This window comes from Poromitra crassiceps, assembly GCF_964638095.1.
Source record: "Poromitra crassiceps genome assembly, chromosome: 10".
Classification (NCBI taxonomy): Eukaryota; Metazoa; Chordata; class Actinopteri; order Beryciformes; family Melamphaidae; genus Poromitra; species Poromitra crassiceps.
Window position 1 is genome coordinate 4,166,172 of NC_139631.1, and position 15,000 is coordinate 4,181,171.

Genomic DNA, 15,000 nt, shown 5'->3' on the forward strand with positions numbered 1-15,000 from the left:
TCCCTCCCTCAGGTGTGAGACGGGCGAGTTACCTCTTGTTGGTGATGATGGGCACCCTCCAGCCTTTGACCTGGCTCAGCTCCGTGTCCGACACGTCGATCTGCAGGGGCAGCTTGGGCACCCAGACGGTGAGCTGCAGCTGGGCAGACAGGTGCAGGTAGGTGAAGTTCACCGCCAGAGACTGCCGGCCGCGCATCTCCTTCCCGTTCACCAGGACCTGGTCACAGTTTGGCGAAACCTGAGCAGAGGGGACGAGCAGGAGAGAGAGAGAGAGGGAGAGAGAGAGAGAGAGAGAGAGGGAGAGAGAGAGAGTCAGGGTTGAATGGAACACACAGTAGTGATAGAATGAGTGGTTTTTTCTTGTTTGGCACAACAGGCACAAGAGCCGCCTGAGATTTGCAGATGGCGTCAGTGGGACCTTCCTCACTGATATTATGAAAGAGATGCAGCTTCTGTGGGACCTTCCAGTGGAAAGGTCTTAAAGCGTTCCAGAGCACAAAGGCAAAATGCAAACAAGAAACATGGCGGACCGCAACACTTTTTTTTGTTTGGCAAGTAGTAAGACAGCTTAACACATTGAATGCCAGCCATGTTTTCATTCCTGTAGGTAAGTTGTGCCAGGGGTGTTTTTGACGATTCTGGCTCATTTTAGAACAGCCCAGGAATTCTTTTCTGTTAAGAATTCATGAACACCAATCATCTAAAAATAACTAATAGAATGTGTGCTTTCTCTGTCTAAAAGAGTTAGTTTGCAGAGTTAGTAGTTATGTAGATATTAGCCGTTGAGTACAGCATGGTTTCAGCGTCTGGAAATTTATTCAGAGATAAATGGCTTTTTGTGAAACAGTCACTTTAACCATTCATTTTTGGCATCAGTAAGACCGTCAGACATTCTAAACAATAGTTTTGAACAGTAATTTCCTCCATAACAACAGGAAACACCCCTCTCATTCAAACTCCTCCCTCCGTGTGTCTTCTCCTCCTTCCTCCTGGCTGTACAGCGGGCGTGTCAGAAGCGCTTTTGCTGCTGCCTGCCTGTGTGCCTGCCTGCCTGCCTGCTTGCCTGCGTGCGGACGCTCCTTGTGCGAGTCAAGATGGGCCGGGGAATGCGTGGGCGATGGGCAGATGTTGATTCTGGCCTTTCTGAGGTGTTTCAAAGTGTGTTTCACCTATGATCTATTTTGCAAATCGCTCTCCGCTCTCTGTGTGCTGCTGCCGGTGCGCGGCCGCTCTCAGGCAAGACAAGTCTTGAATGGATTACTGTAAAATCGCCACGGCATTTCCTTGAACGGCTTGGTCCCGCGGCAGTTTTTTCTTTGATTTCGGTCGTCTGGGGGAGCACTGTCAACACTTAGTGGGTCGGTAAAATAGATTATACACATTATCTTGCTCCAATAGTGATCTCGAAGATGTAAAAGTTGTTGATTGATGTCCCACCGTCAAAAAAAAAAAAATGTTTATGTAAGACGAGTAAACTCGGCTCTGGCACTTAAGCGTTGGATTATGTAAGACGAATTATTTCGGCTATGGCACTTAAGGTGTTAACAACAATCAGAGCAACCTCCTTGCATATATAAATGAAAATGAGGAGCGACACATAAGGTAACAGATTCCATTATACATTTTATTTTAGGCACTTCATACTGGTTGCTGCCATTGTTGTGTGACGTCAGACAACTGATTCCCCGCCTAGTCGCCCCCTTCCCCCCCCCCCCCCAAGTTTTTAAGTCGGAGCTCCAACTTTGAGTGGCGTTCCAGTGCACTTTTTCTAGTAGGTCAGAAAATCTGAAGGTCCGAGCCAGTTCTTCTTCTCTTCTTCTAATGGCTTTCCGGCAGACTGGATGCCTTGCGGCACATTGCTGCCACTCACATTTGGATGGTCTCACTCTAGACCTGGTTCTTCTGCTTTCAAGTTTACGTTGTTTCTCACACCTCCTCGATCTTGGCTGTTGCGCCTCGTCTCATGTTCCTCCGCTCCTCATCCCTCCTGAGCAACGCACCTTCACCTTCGTGAAAGGAGATTTCAGCCCAGGGGCCGAAGCCATCGCTGGTTCCAAAAAACACCCCATCAGTGACACCATAGATATATATAAAGGCTAGATAGCTTACCCGCGCTGCCGGCCAATGGAGAGCGACGTCGTCGCATGGCGGCCATCTTGCTACAGGGAGCTACTAGGAGTTATGAGCATCTGTTGTTGGGTTAGTATGGCAACATCATATGATCATAACTCCTAGGGAAATGGATGAAACTGCATGAAACTTTGTGCCTGAATCCCTCTCATGGCATAGATGCTTCGGTTTAATTTTGGTGTAATTTGGAGCTCATCAAAAAAATAGTGTTTTTAGTGTTTTTTTTTTTTTTTTGGTCTATCTCGGGAACGGAATATGCTTGTAATAAACCAAACCGTTTGTAAATCCGTCAAGATTTCAGCGAGTTATGAGTATTTTTGTCTGTGCAGGTCACCAGCTACCATAGAACGTACCAGAAAGGCACTGTAGCAAGATGACGGCCGTTCAACGACGCTGCTGACTCCGCCTTAAGCCATCTAGCCTTTATATATCTATGAGTGACACCATCAGTGATGTCATAAATCACTGATGATGTCATTTATAACCTCAGCAGGGAAGGATCTATGACATCCCTGATGATGTCACAATGTCTATGACATCATCAGTGATGTCATAAATCCTGAGGTTATAAATCGGATGGGTCATTCAAAGGGCACCATACCATAAAACACCAAAACGAAGAACATAAAACACCACCATTCAAAGGGCAGAAGATGGCTGCTGAGGACGGTTTTGAACTCAGCAAAAGTGAGTTGAGGAGGCGAAGGAAAGCCGACAAGAAGGCAGCTGAGAAAGAAGCCAAAACCAAAGAGCAGGTGGCCCAGAAGAAGGAATCCAATGACCAAGGGGCGCAGAATGCATTTGGGGGAGATGAGGAGACTCTTGACCCTAATCAATACTACAACATCCGCACCCAGGCCATTCAAGCGCTGAAGGGCACAGCAGAAGACCCTTACCCACACAAATACCATGTCGATTTGTCACTCACAGAGTTCATTGACAAATACAAGAACCTGCAGCCTGGGGTTCAGCTAACAGAGGTTCTCAATGTGTCAGGCCGGATCCATGCCAAGCGGGATTTCAGTGCCCATCTGCTCTTCTATGACCTGCGAGGGGAAGGCACCAAGCTGCAGGTGATGGCCAGCTCAAGGAGCTACACGTCTGTGGACACATTTGTGGCCATCAACAAGAAGCTGCGGCGTGGCGACATCATCGGTGTCCGCGGTGCCCCCGGGAAGACAAACAAGGGGGAGCTCAGCATCATCCCCATAGAGATGACGCTGCTGTCGCCTTGTCTGCACATGTTGCCCCACCTGCACTTTGGCCTGAAAGACAAGGAGACACGATTCCGTCAGCGCTACTTGGATCTGATCCTCAACGACTTTGTGAGACAGAAGTTCATCACACGCGCCAAAATCGTCACCTACCTTCGCAGCTTCCTGGACCAGCTGGGATTTTTGGAGATCGAAACACCGATGATGAACCTGATCCCCGGGGGAGCAGTGGCCCGTCCATTCGTTACGGACCACAAAGAGCTGAAGCTGAAGCTCTACATGAGAATTGCTCCTGAGCTCTACCACAAGATGCTGCTGGTTGGTGGGATAGACAGAGTGTATGAAGTCGGCCGTCAGTTCAGGAACGAGGGCATCGATCTGACCCATAATCCAGAGTTCACCACCTGCGAGTTCTACATGGCGTATGCAGATTACCATGACTTGATGGACATGACAGAGAAGCTCCTCTCCGGAATGGTGAAGTACATCACTGGAGCTTACAAGGTGTCTTATCACCCCGACGGTCCGGAGGGACAGGCCTGTGAGATCGACTTCACTCCACCTTTCAGAAGAGTCAGCATGACACATGGCCTGGAGGAGAAGATGGGCGTCACATTCCCTCCTGCTGAGACCTATGACAGTGATGAGGCACGTCAATTCTTCAACGACCTGTGTGCCCAGAAAGAAGTGGAGTGTCCTCCACCCAGAACCACTGCCCGCCTCCTCGACAAGTTGGTGGGACATTTCCTCGAAGTCGAATGCATCAACCCCACATTTATCTATGACCACCCTCAGATCATGAGCCCCTTGGCAAAATGGCACAGAACACAGAAAGGCCTAGCGGAGCGTTTCGAGCTGTTTGTGATGAAGAGGGAGATCTGCAATGCCTACACCGAGATGAACGACCCTATGAGACAGAGGGAGCTCTTCGAGCAGCAGGCCAAGGCCCGGGCAGAGGGCGACGATGAGGCCATGTTCATGGACGAGGCCTTCTGCACGGCACTAGAGTACGGCCTACCGCCAACTGCCGGCTGGGGGATGGGCATCGACCGTCTCACCATGCTCCTCACAGACTCCGACAACATCAAGGAGGTGCTGCTCTTCCCACTCATGAAGCCTGATGACCACAGCAACCGAGGTGGAGAACCCACAAAAGACCCACCGCTACTCCATTTACTATCATTAGCCCTGGTTGTATACTTGGTACAGGTGCTATCGTTACTACTGTTGTAACTGTGCATTACTCTACTATTTTTTTGTTTTAATACTAATTACTGCTAATGGAGCGCTGCTAATTCCGAATGTTTGTTCTGGCGCCGACACTGTAGAGACGAGCCTGCACTCTTAAAGCAGAAAACGTGAATCTAGAACAACTGTGTTGTGTTTTTGAGAGTGCATGTATGTTTGTGTGGCTATTTCGACAGTTTTGCTATGACCAGCCTGCTCAGCATGGATCACACGCTCTCGCACACACATTTTTCCCACGCCTGAACCCAAATGTTTCCCTAATAAAAATAAATAAAAATAAATCCTTCACTATCCGCTCATCATATGAATGTGTATCATAAAATATAGATGTAGCCTTTAGAAGTAAAAAAAACAACAACTTTGATTTGAGTTTTAATTTGTGTCTACTCGATAAGACAAATAATTGCCTGCATTATTAACATGGAGGACCTTTAAAAAGTTACGAGGAATGTCTGGTAACAACCTGAGTCTTGTATAAATCTTTAAATCTCTACAGTGAGTATTATTGTGATGATGGCCTCAGAGTTATTACAATCCTCCTCCGCTTCTAAAGGACCTTTTATATTAATACCTTCAGATGACATTCTGGACCTAATTCTGTTACTCATATTATTAACCACTCAGCTCACTAGCTGCGGCTGAGCTGCAGAAGGTCATTTCTAAAATGAGACAACCATTTCGAGGGAGAAAGAAAGACAACCTACTCTTTTGCTTGTGGATTCTAAATGCTTGATTTTTTGTAAAGAAATATTTAATGGTGAACCTAGCATACATTTGTTTCCCCAAAATTGTTATCTTACTATATAATCATGAAATGTCTGTCTGTCCGCCCGCAGGTCCGAGCACATTTATCTCCCCAGTCGTTGTTCTGCTTGCCTCCAACATTTGCCAAAACACTTTTCAGGTGTCTGGACTGAATCTGGTGCAAAGAATCTTTACGAAATAAGCCCATGTTTTTAGGCCTTCGCACTCTTCTTCTTCTTGTTCTGTGGTGCTTTATGGCAAGTTGGCATCTTTATGTTGCATTACCGCCTCCTGGATTTATCCATCCACTGTTTCCCTACATTCTGTGAAACCTGATCGGTTCCTCTATCACAGCCTTCACCCTCACAGAGCCATTGTGACATCATCAGTATCCCTTCCCTCCTTCCCACTGATGTCACCGATGACGTCATCAGTGATACCACTCGAACAATAGATAGATAGATCCCAATGATGTCACCGATGATGTCATCAGTGATATCACTCGAACAATGATGTCATCAGTGATGTCATCAGTGATGTCACTCAACGAATTGTCATCAGTGAGTGATGTCATCAGTGATGCCACTCAAGCAAGTTCGCTGCTGAGTTTCTTTCGCCTGTCTGATTTTGGGGGCCGATCTCGCTCTCTGCTTTGATCAGCTCAACAGTCATGGTCAACCCAGACATACCTGAGGCCTTTCGCCTGAGGGGCTGCTATGACACAACATGGCTACACTCTAACCAGCCAATCCCTGACAGAGATGAGGTCAGCGGGCAGCGGGGCAAGGGTCAACTGTAAAACTGAGCGAGGTTAAGGATGATGTCATAATCACTGATGATGCCATGTCATGCCCCACAATCGTAAAATGACGTCATACCCACTGATGAAGTGGATGATGTGGCACAAGTTGACATGTTTGGTCACAACCCCCAAAAAAGTGCACCCATGGCACATCGTCTCCAGAGTCTCCACGCAAGATTTCTAGTGTTATTCTGAAACTGTATGGTTTCATAATAGATCTTCCTTTGCTGCCTGGCAACCGCAGGTTATCGAACACTACTATACTGAATTAGACAGTCATTCATACATTTTCTCTAACCGTTTATTCCCACCCCTGAGGTCTATCCCACCATGCATTAGCTGGAACGCAGGGAACGCAGTGGACAGGTCACCAGTCCATCACAGACATGCAACCATTTACACTCCCATTCACACCTAGAAGCAATTTTGATTATTTTTAAGTGAGTTAATTTCCAAAGCACTAAATATATCTATTTAGGAAGGATCATCCTGAAGTTCAGAATTTATTATCTGTAAAATACAACTTAGTGCTATCAATTGTTTGGAAAATGTCGCCTTTTTTCAAAGGGTGTATATCAACTACAATTTGTAATGAAGTATTAAAAATTAATAGAGACACTGCATTATTATGGTTGTATTTCAGGGAGTGGACAGCAAAGCCAGGAATTAGTCTGTTCCATTTTCACCCTCTCCTTCTTTGCCTGACTGTGTGACTGATTGGGTTGACGTCGTTGGACAAATCGTCCCCTACAATGCATTTAGACAAGGAGAATGATGATGAATTATAATCCGGTGTGGGCATAATGTGATGGTCTGCCAAGTTAAACAAGTGTCTGTTTATGCATTTATCCTGCAGCCATCTCTCACCTATTAATTCTGCAGTGGTGTTATACAGTAGAACCAAATAATTTACAAAAACTGTCATGGAAACTAGTTTATTTCAATAGATGTCAACTTTCGACGGCAGAAAAGGGAGAGATTTTTTATTATTATTTCCAAATAATGCCTTCTGGGAATGGAGGCAATGTGCAGAAGTAGTTTAATATGCATTCAGTCAAATGGGTGATAAAGGTTTAAATCTGCATTTTTGTTCGTTTTATTATTTTATTAATTATCTATGGCAGTTATAATGCTGGTGATATATAGGAGTTGAAATCCAACAACATCCATTTCAGTAACAGCTACTGTCACTCAATAAAACATCAATGAAATTGTATCAATTTTAAAGGACAGTAGATATTTGAGAAAAATACTTTTATAGATAGCTGAAAATGAAAAAAAATAAAAAAATCCAAATCGATAGAAAACATTTGGAATCAAAGACCTTCTGTAGAAACGATGTAAAACGAGCTTGACATAATGGCGCAACATCGGTTTGACCATTTCTCATTCTCTTTCATTCTGTTCTTCTCTTTGTCATTTCCCTCTTGTCATTATTTCTCATTCCTTTTCATTTCCACAGGCGTCACTCTGGTTATTCTCCTGCTCGGCTCGTCGGGTCTGACTTCTCCTCCCCTTCCTTCAGTGCCCTGCACTTATCCTCCGTCTCTGCCTACCTGCTTCTCTCCATTGTAGTCTTTTTGATGCCTCGCCCCCTCTTCCATGTCTCCACTCTACGCTTATTCTGCACACCTCCTTCTCTCTCTCTCTCCTCCCCTTCCTGTTTCACACTCAAAATGCTGTAATTGGTCTGAATCTGAACCACCAGTGGTTTGCACCAATCAGTGTCAGGAGTGCGCGCGCGCCCAGTCAGAGAACTTTCCGTTTTGCTCCCTTCACCAGACATCATTGGCTGCCATTCATTCTTGCACAGCATGAAAAACAACGTCCACAGGCTTGGACATGGCTAGATCAACCATAGTGTGGTAACATGAAGGCTTCATTTGGGTGGAGAAAAGCTTGCTTTCCTGTCCTTGGAGCAGAGAGACGGTTTCAGGCTGTTTGCGTTGGATGGGCGTGGCCAGAGGGTGTGCGTGTCACAATGTAAGCGCAGCGTGTCCATCAATCTTTCCACCAATCACTGGCATACTTTGTGATTACGTTCTGCTCTGCTTCCTGTCAATCACCTGGCAGCGCCCACAAGAACATCTCTGACAGACGCTCCTCTCGCTTATTTAGGACGTCGACCCCATTTACACCTGGCATTCAAATGCAATCTGTATCCAGATAAGTTATCCAGATAAGAAACTGATCTGTTCTTGCCTTTGCATTCAAACCTGGTATTTTAAATGTGTTATCCTCATTGAGATCAGATCTCACATAGAGGTGAACAAGAGCAGAACTGCTACCCATTCCCTTAACATGGAAGTCTTTCTGCTTCCCATTCCCCTAACATGAAAGGAAATATGCACGACACTCTCTCTCTTCCTCCTTCCTCTAACTCTCTTTCTACTTCCTCTCTCTCTCTTCTTCTCTCCTTTTAACTCGCTTGACCCCCCCTCCCCCCTCCACTCCATCTCTGAAACCTGATTTACCGCCTGTTAACATCAAAGGGCTGTAGACTGTTGGTGCCTCAAACTATTTCCCCAAATCATTTTTATATTCCAGGTGTAAATCAGTGTGAAACTGCACTTTGGCACGGTGCAGTTTCCAATGAAGGTAAGACAGCAGACGCCAAGTAACATCCGATGTAACCGTTGTACAGTGCTGACTGTTTTACTGCAGCGTCGCTGAATGACTGATGCATTTTGGCTCCATGCCCCAAGAGGAGCTGTTTGGGAAAATCAAGTCCCAGCCCGTTATTCACCCATTGAAAAGATGGGAGGAATGGCCTGGTAACATTATTCATCCATTGAAAAGATGAGGAATGGCCTGGTAACATTATTCACCCATTGAAAAGATGAAGAATGGCCTGGTAACATTATTCACCCATTGAAAAGATGAGGAATGGCCTGGTAACATTATTCACCCATTGAAAAGATGAGGAATGGCCTGGTAACATCATTCACCCATTGAAAAGATGAGGAATGGCCTGGTAACTTGTCGGTGGAGTTGGTTCGGTGGCTCGAGCTACAAAATGCTAATTTGGTTGGACTGCACTGAAGAATGAACTGTGCATTACTGATGCAGAATGCATGCAGGATAAATGTGCGGTAGCCTCCGCTGTGCTCTATCTATGATATTGATGTTACATTTCCCCCACAAAACCAGACCATTATTTTACAGCAATGGCTAACCCATCACAACCACAGTCTGCAGTTGCTAAAGTGCCTTGCTCAAGGGCAACTCGGTGATAGATAAAGGTAGGTGAGGGGAGCATCGTGTGTTTTGTGTGTCGTTCACCACCCTCCTCCTCTTCTCCCGCTGAGACAGGAAGCAGAAATATCTTCCTCGCGTTTCTTTCCCCTCCGTCTCCTTCTCTACGTTCCCTGTATGCCCTTTGTATTGGTGGTCTGACTCAACACAAGTATAGCTGTGGCTATAAAGCCTGCCACACATTCAGACTTTGACTGTACGATTGATCAAACTACAATGAGCTGATGTTGTTGACACCGTTTTTCATCATGTTGTTTAAGAGTTTGTGTCAAAGAATCCTTTTTCAGGGCAGGATTCAAACTCCAGTAACATTCTGATGACAACTAAAACAAGGATTTAGGTAACCATGAGCTCCATAGGGAAGGATGACAAATCTAGCTGTTTTAGTTGGCATCTGCATGCGCGCGCACACACACACACACACACACACACAGGCACACGCGCACACACACACAGGCACACGCGCACACACACACACACACACACACACACAGGCACACGCACACGCACACACACACACACACACACACACACACACACACACACACACATACACACACACACACACACACACACACAAAACCAGATACAGGCAGAGGTAAATGCAGACAAGCACATAATACCACACACAAACCTACAAAGAACAAGGGACACACACACTTAGATGGACACATTGACACACACACACACACACACACACACACACACACACACACACACACACACACACACACGCAGAAATGCCTAGACACACAATCACACACTTAGAAACAAATGTCTGGGTGGTGTTGCAAGTAAACAGCTGAGTGTGAGGTTTGAGGACACTGAGGAATGGATTTAATCTGTGTGTTTCAGAAGAAGACAGAGACGGAGAGCGAGAGAGCAGCAAAACACAAGGCAGAATGAGAACGAGAGAGAAAAGCCAGCCGGTGAAATAGAGTCGACAGAGAGAGGAGAAAGGAGAGCGAGAGACAGAGAGAGTGGGGGAGAGAGAGGACACAGCAGACACAGAGAGAGAGAAAGTGTAGAACTCAGCAGTTGGGACTTGTTGAAAATGCAGAGGCCAGAAAACCTGTCACCTTCATGAAACAACACCACAACAACCGAAGAGACCTCCAAACCACAGCTGAAAACTTTCTGCACTTCCCAACCAGCTACCTCAAGCAAAAACCAACTCTCAGACTGCACACCCAGGTGCTGAGGTAAGAGGTGCTGGTGCCCTATCCCTACAGACCCTTCCTGACCATGTCGGATGGACGGACAGTAGACAGACAGACAGACAGACAGACACAGACAGACGGACAGACAGACAGACAGTAGACAGACAGACAGACAGACAGACCGACAGACAGACAGACAGACAGACAGACAGACAGACAGACACAGACAGACAGTAGACAGACAGACAGACAGTAGACAGACAGACAGACAGACAGACAGACAAGACAGACAGACACAGACAGACAGTAGACAGACAGACAGTAGACAGACAGACAGACAGACAGACAGACAGACAGACAGACAGATGACAGACAGACAGACAGACAGATAGACAGTAGACAGACAGTAGACAGACAGACAGTCAGTACAGACAGACAGACAGACAGACAGACATTGATAACAGAGTAAAGTGTAGAGTAAGTAATAGAGTAAAGAAGTAAAAGCTATTCCCAGCAGGTGCACAGAGATGCAAACACACACACATTCAAACTGTTTTAGCATGACATTTTTGCAAGGAAAGTGGATTTTTACCAAGTTTGTAACTTTTGTCACAACTTTGTCACAGCAAAGAACCTGCAGAAGAGGACCATGTTGCAAATGCAAGCCGATACTAGGAGCAAAAAAGTTCTTCGCTGATAGGCAATATTCCACCTTTGCATAATATTCATACTGTTCAAACAGATGCACAGACAATATGGATGGCCAACCTCTTCAGCATAAATAACAATCTGCATTTTAATTCTCATGCCGTTGAATGTTTGAAATTCATATGCCGATTTATTATTAGAATTAGGGATGGGGCCGATCTGATCCAATATCGGTATCGGGTGCCGATATTGGCACTAATTCATGGATCGGATCCGGAATCGGATTTCTTTTTTTTTTCAGTTCCAGCACAAATTACAGGCCGTAATTTGCCCATGTATAATAGTATCCTTCTTTGCCTTGTATATTTTCTTAATTTTGTCTGCTTTTTGCAAGGTATATTTTAAAAAAAAATCTTTAATTGGCCAAATCTTTGCCTATACTGTATATTCAAGAAAAATATTGGTATCGGCATAATATCGGTATCGGCAGATATCCAAATTCAGGTATCGGAATCGGATCGGAAGTGAAAAAATGTGGATCGGTGCATCCCTAATTAGAATCCCTAAGAGAATTTGACCAATATCTATCAGGTCCATCTACATTTAAAATAGCACATGACTCCTGACTTCCAGACAGATTCAAAGCAAACAACAGAGGGTCGAATTCACAAAGAATGGACTGCGGCCGCTAATAGCTAATAGCTAATAGCACCATGAATTGCATATCATTTGCAAGTGCAATTTGATCCGTCTCAAGGGACGATTCACAAACGATCTTGCACTAATGAGATGCCAGTGTAAACACGTCCAGAACGTTTTCCTGCAGAGTGCAATCTGCCCCCGTGTTGGGTGTGATTGCAATGCTGTGGCAAAGTATGAATGTTGTTTTGAACTCTCTCCCTCTCCTCCTTCCTGTATGAGTCTCTCTTAAAGCCGCCCTCCAGTCACTTTTCCACCTGTGTACAGTCCTGCTGTACAGTGGAGATGAAAAACTGCACGCGCCGTCATCAACTAGGTCACCCGTCTAATCTTTTGCACCAAAGTTCGTCTATTGGTCAGATGTTCCACTGCAACGTCATGGCTGGAGCACTGTTGTCCAAAAAGGATAACTCTCTCAGCGCGCTCTGCTGCTTCTGCGCTGTGCTTCTGCGTCCTGTGTGTTTTTGGCCGAGCCTCGCTCCTACCTTCAATACGATCTCCGTCTCCTTTACAGCCGGCCAGACCAGAAACAGTATGGCTGCCTCAACTCTGCTAAGCGTTCACCCAGAAGCCACTTATTGTTAGAAATATCAGCATAACCAGCCAACAGATATCAAAGCTGGGGGGCATATAAGCAAAATAAATTGAAAGAGCGTAACTTAAACTGGTTAAAAGTGACTATTGCAGCGTTTTGAGCCAGAACGAACTACAGTACGTTAGCAAACGTAGCTAAGCCGAGCTAACGGCAGATTGTATTCACTGTAATATATTGTATATTATTAATATGACAGGTCCGCATACGTGAGCGTTGACAACCATAAAGTCTGACGTCAGCACCCCCTTCTAGCACGTGAGCCAATTGAAGAGTTTGAGCCCAAAATCAGGTTATTTGTCAACAGAATACAGTGGCAACACTTTGGCTAATTAGCAGAGCAGGAAAAAACACGGCTACACATGAAATAGCTTCAAAATGAGCAAAGTGACTGGAGGGGGGCTTTAAATGTCTTCTCTCTCTTACTGTAACAGGCTTTCTGTATTAGTCTCTCTCAAATGTATATTTTCTCTCTCTAGCTTCATCCATCTATCTCTCCCACTCTAAACTAAATCCAAACTAATCTCATTGTGTGCTCTCTCTCTCCCTCTCTCTCTGTCTCTCTCTCTCTCTCCCTCTCTGTCTCTCTCCCTCTCTCTCTCTCTCTCTCCCTCTCTTCTCCGTTTCTCTCTTTCTCTCTCTGTCTCTCTCTCTCTCTCTCTCTCTCTCTTCCTGCTCACTTCCCTCATTCTCTGCCTCAGGCAATCCAATCCATCTGACTTTTAAGAATCACATCATCCAATCAGAGCCCACTCAGCAGACAGGGGCGGGCCCTAAGGGATGGAATAGCCAACCCTCTGATGGGATTAGACCTCCCACATGTCCGTCATTTAAGAATACCCACACCAGGCCAATTGCCTCCGCACATCGTTTCGTATGGCTGCCATTTGGGAGTGGGGTTTTGTTACACACACACACACACACACACACACACACACACACACACATACACACACACACACACACACAGAGAGAGAGAGAGAGAGAGAGAGAGAGAGACACACACACACACAAATAAGCATGCACCCATTACCACCCACTAGCCCCATTATATTGTTCTGATTTGGCTTGGATAAGCAGCTGATTGGAAGGTGCAGTTGCCTTCACACACACGCACGCGCGCACCCACGCACGCACGCACACGCACACACACACACACACACACACACACACACACACACACACACACACACACACAGGCGGCTTATCAGCGTGGCTGTCAGTTTGCGTTTGCAGTAAAGTGTTCTCTAATGGCCATTTGCACTCTGCTATTCTCCACAATAAGACTGACTAATAGACAGATAGAGAGAGACAGAGGCGGGATGGAGGAGGGCATAGCAACACATTAAGATCTAAAAGAGTCTATGTAAAATACAAACAAATATATACTATCTAAAATATGCTGTAAAATAAGATATAGAAATAATATAGACTAACAGGATGCACTGAAGATACAGAGATAAAGATACAGGGAGTTGCACAGAGGAAAGATAGATGCAGCAGCAGTATTTATTCAGAAGAGACAGTCTGGCTTGAGAGACTAACAGGAAGTGTAAATACAATCAGAGGTTCCGATTGTTTTTACACTTCCTGTGACTCCTAAACCTAGTCTGACACATAATGTGAGTCAAACTAGGTTTGACCAGGTGAGTCAGACTAGTTTGAGCAGATAAAACAGCCGCGATACAGTGGGCGGGGCTGCATAAGGCCTTGGCCACACTGATCCGTGGTGTCTGTCCGTGTGCGTTCATTTCTCTGTTCACTTCCATTCATTTTCAATGACAACTGTCCGACTGTCCGTGGAGCACTCAGAAGCGTACGTATCCAGAAAATTTGCATACGTTTTGATGGACAGAAAGTTGAAGAGGGATGAACTTTTTCTGGACGGACGTATCGGATGGTCGGATAGTCACTGTCCGTTTAGCCAATCAGAGTCGAGGTCTCGAGAGGAGGCGTTCCGAGATTTGTTTAAACTTTTCAAAGAAGGTGGCCGAGGCGGTGAACGAGGCTATAAGGGATTCCCCAGCAAAATGAGTAAAATTGTGTGATTTCACTAGGATTTCAGTGACTAGAAGTTAGTCCAAGGGGAGAATGTAGTGCATATACTTCTCTCCAGTTATCTGCACATGATCTACATTATATTATACTCGCGCTGTTCATGTCATTTGCATCGAGTCACATTTCCAAGGAGCTGCACGCAGGCTGCGCAGGCAGGCTCGCCGGCCGCGGAGCAGCCCCGGCGCTTTCGGCGAGGGGTTTGACGTAGACTCAGTTCTCATCGGACAGACATCTGTCCGTTCAATAATTCTGTCCATTTTCTGATGGATCAGTGTGGCCAAGGCCTAAGGTGAATAGAGAGAGATACATGTTCTGACGGATCAGTGTGGCCAAGACCTAAGAGTGAATAGAGAGAGATACATGCAGGATCAGTGTGGCCAAGGCCTAAGGTGAATAGAGAGAGATACATGCAGAACAAGATAGAGTGAGATACACAAACAACAGACCGAC

The 15,000-nt window shown here is 45.6% G+C and overlaps 1 protein-coding gene and 1 pseudogene across 2 annotated transcripts in view; one reads left to right on the forward strand and one right to left on the reverse strand.

Annotated features, from left to right (window-relative positions):
• Positions 1-15,000, reverse strand: part of LOC310783785 (transmembrane protein 132C) — a gene marked incomplete at both ends in the record, with an annotated part of 144,414 nt that overhangs the window by 19,688 nt on the left and 109,726 nt on the right. Inside the window, one exon of the mRNA XM_083644690.1 lies at positions 33-238. Within this exon, the coding sequence (XP_083500816.1) occupies positions 33-238 (206 nt within the window). The remainder of the gene's footprint in view (positions 1-32; positions 239-15,000) is intronic.
• LOC310783721 (lysine--tRNA ligase pseudogene) overlaps positions 2,784-15,000 on the forward strand; it is a 22,900-nt pseudogene continuing 10,683 nt past the window's right edge. The window contains exon 1 of the transcript in view: positions 2,784-4,482. The product of the transcript in view is annotated as a lysine--tRNA ligase pseudogene (transcript). The remainder of the gene's footprint in view (positions 4,483-15,000) is intronic.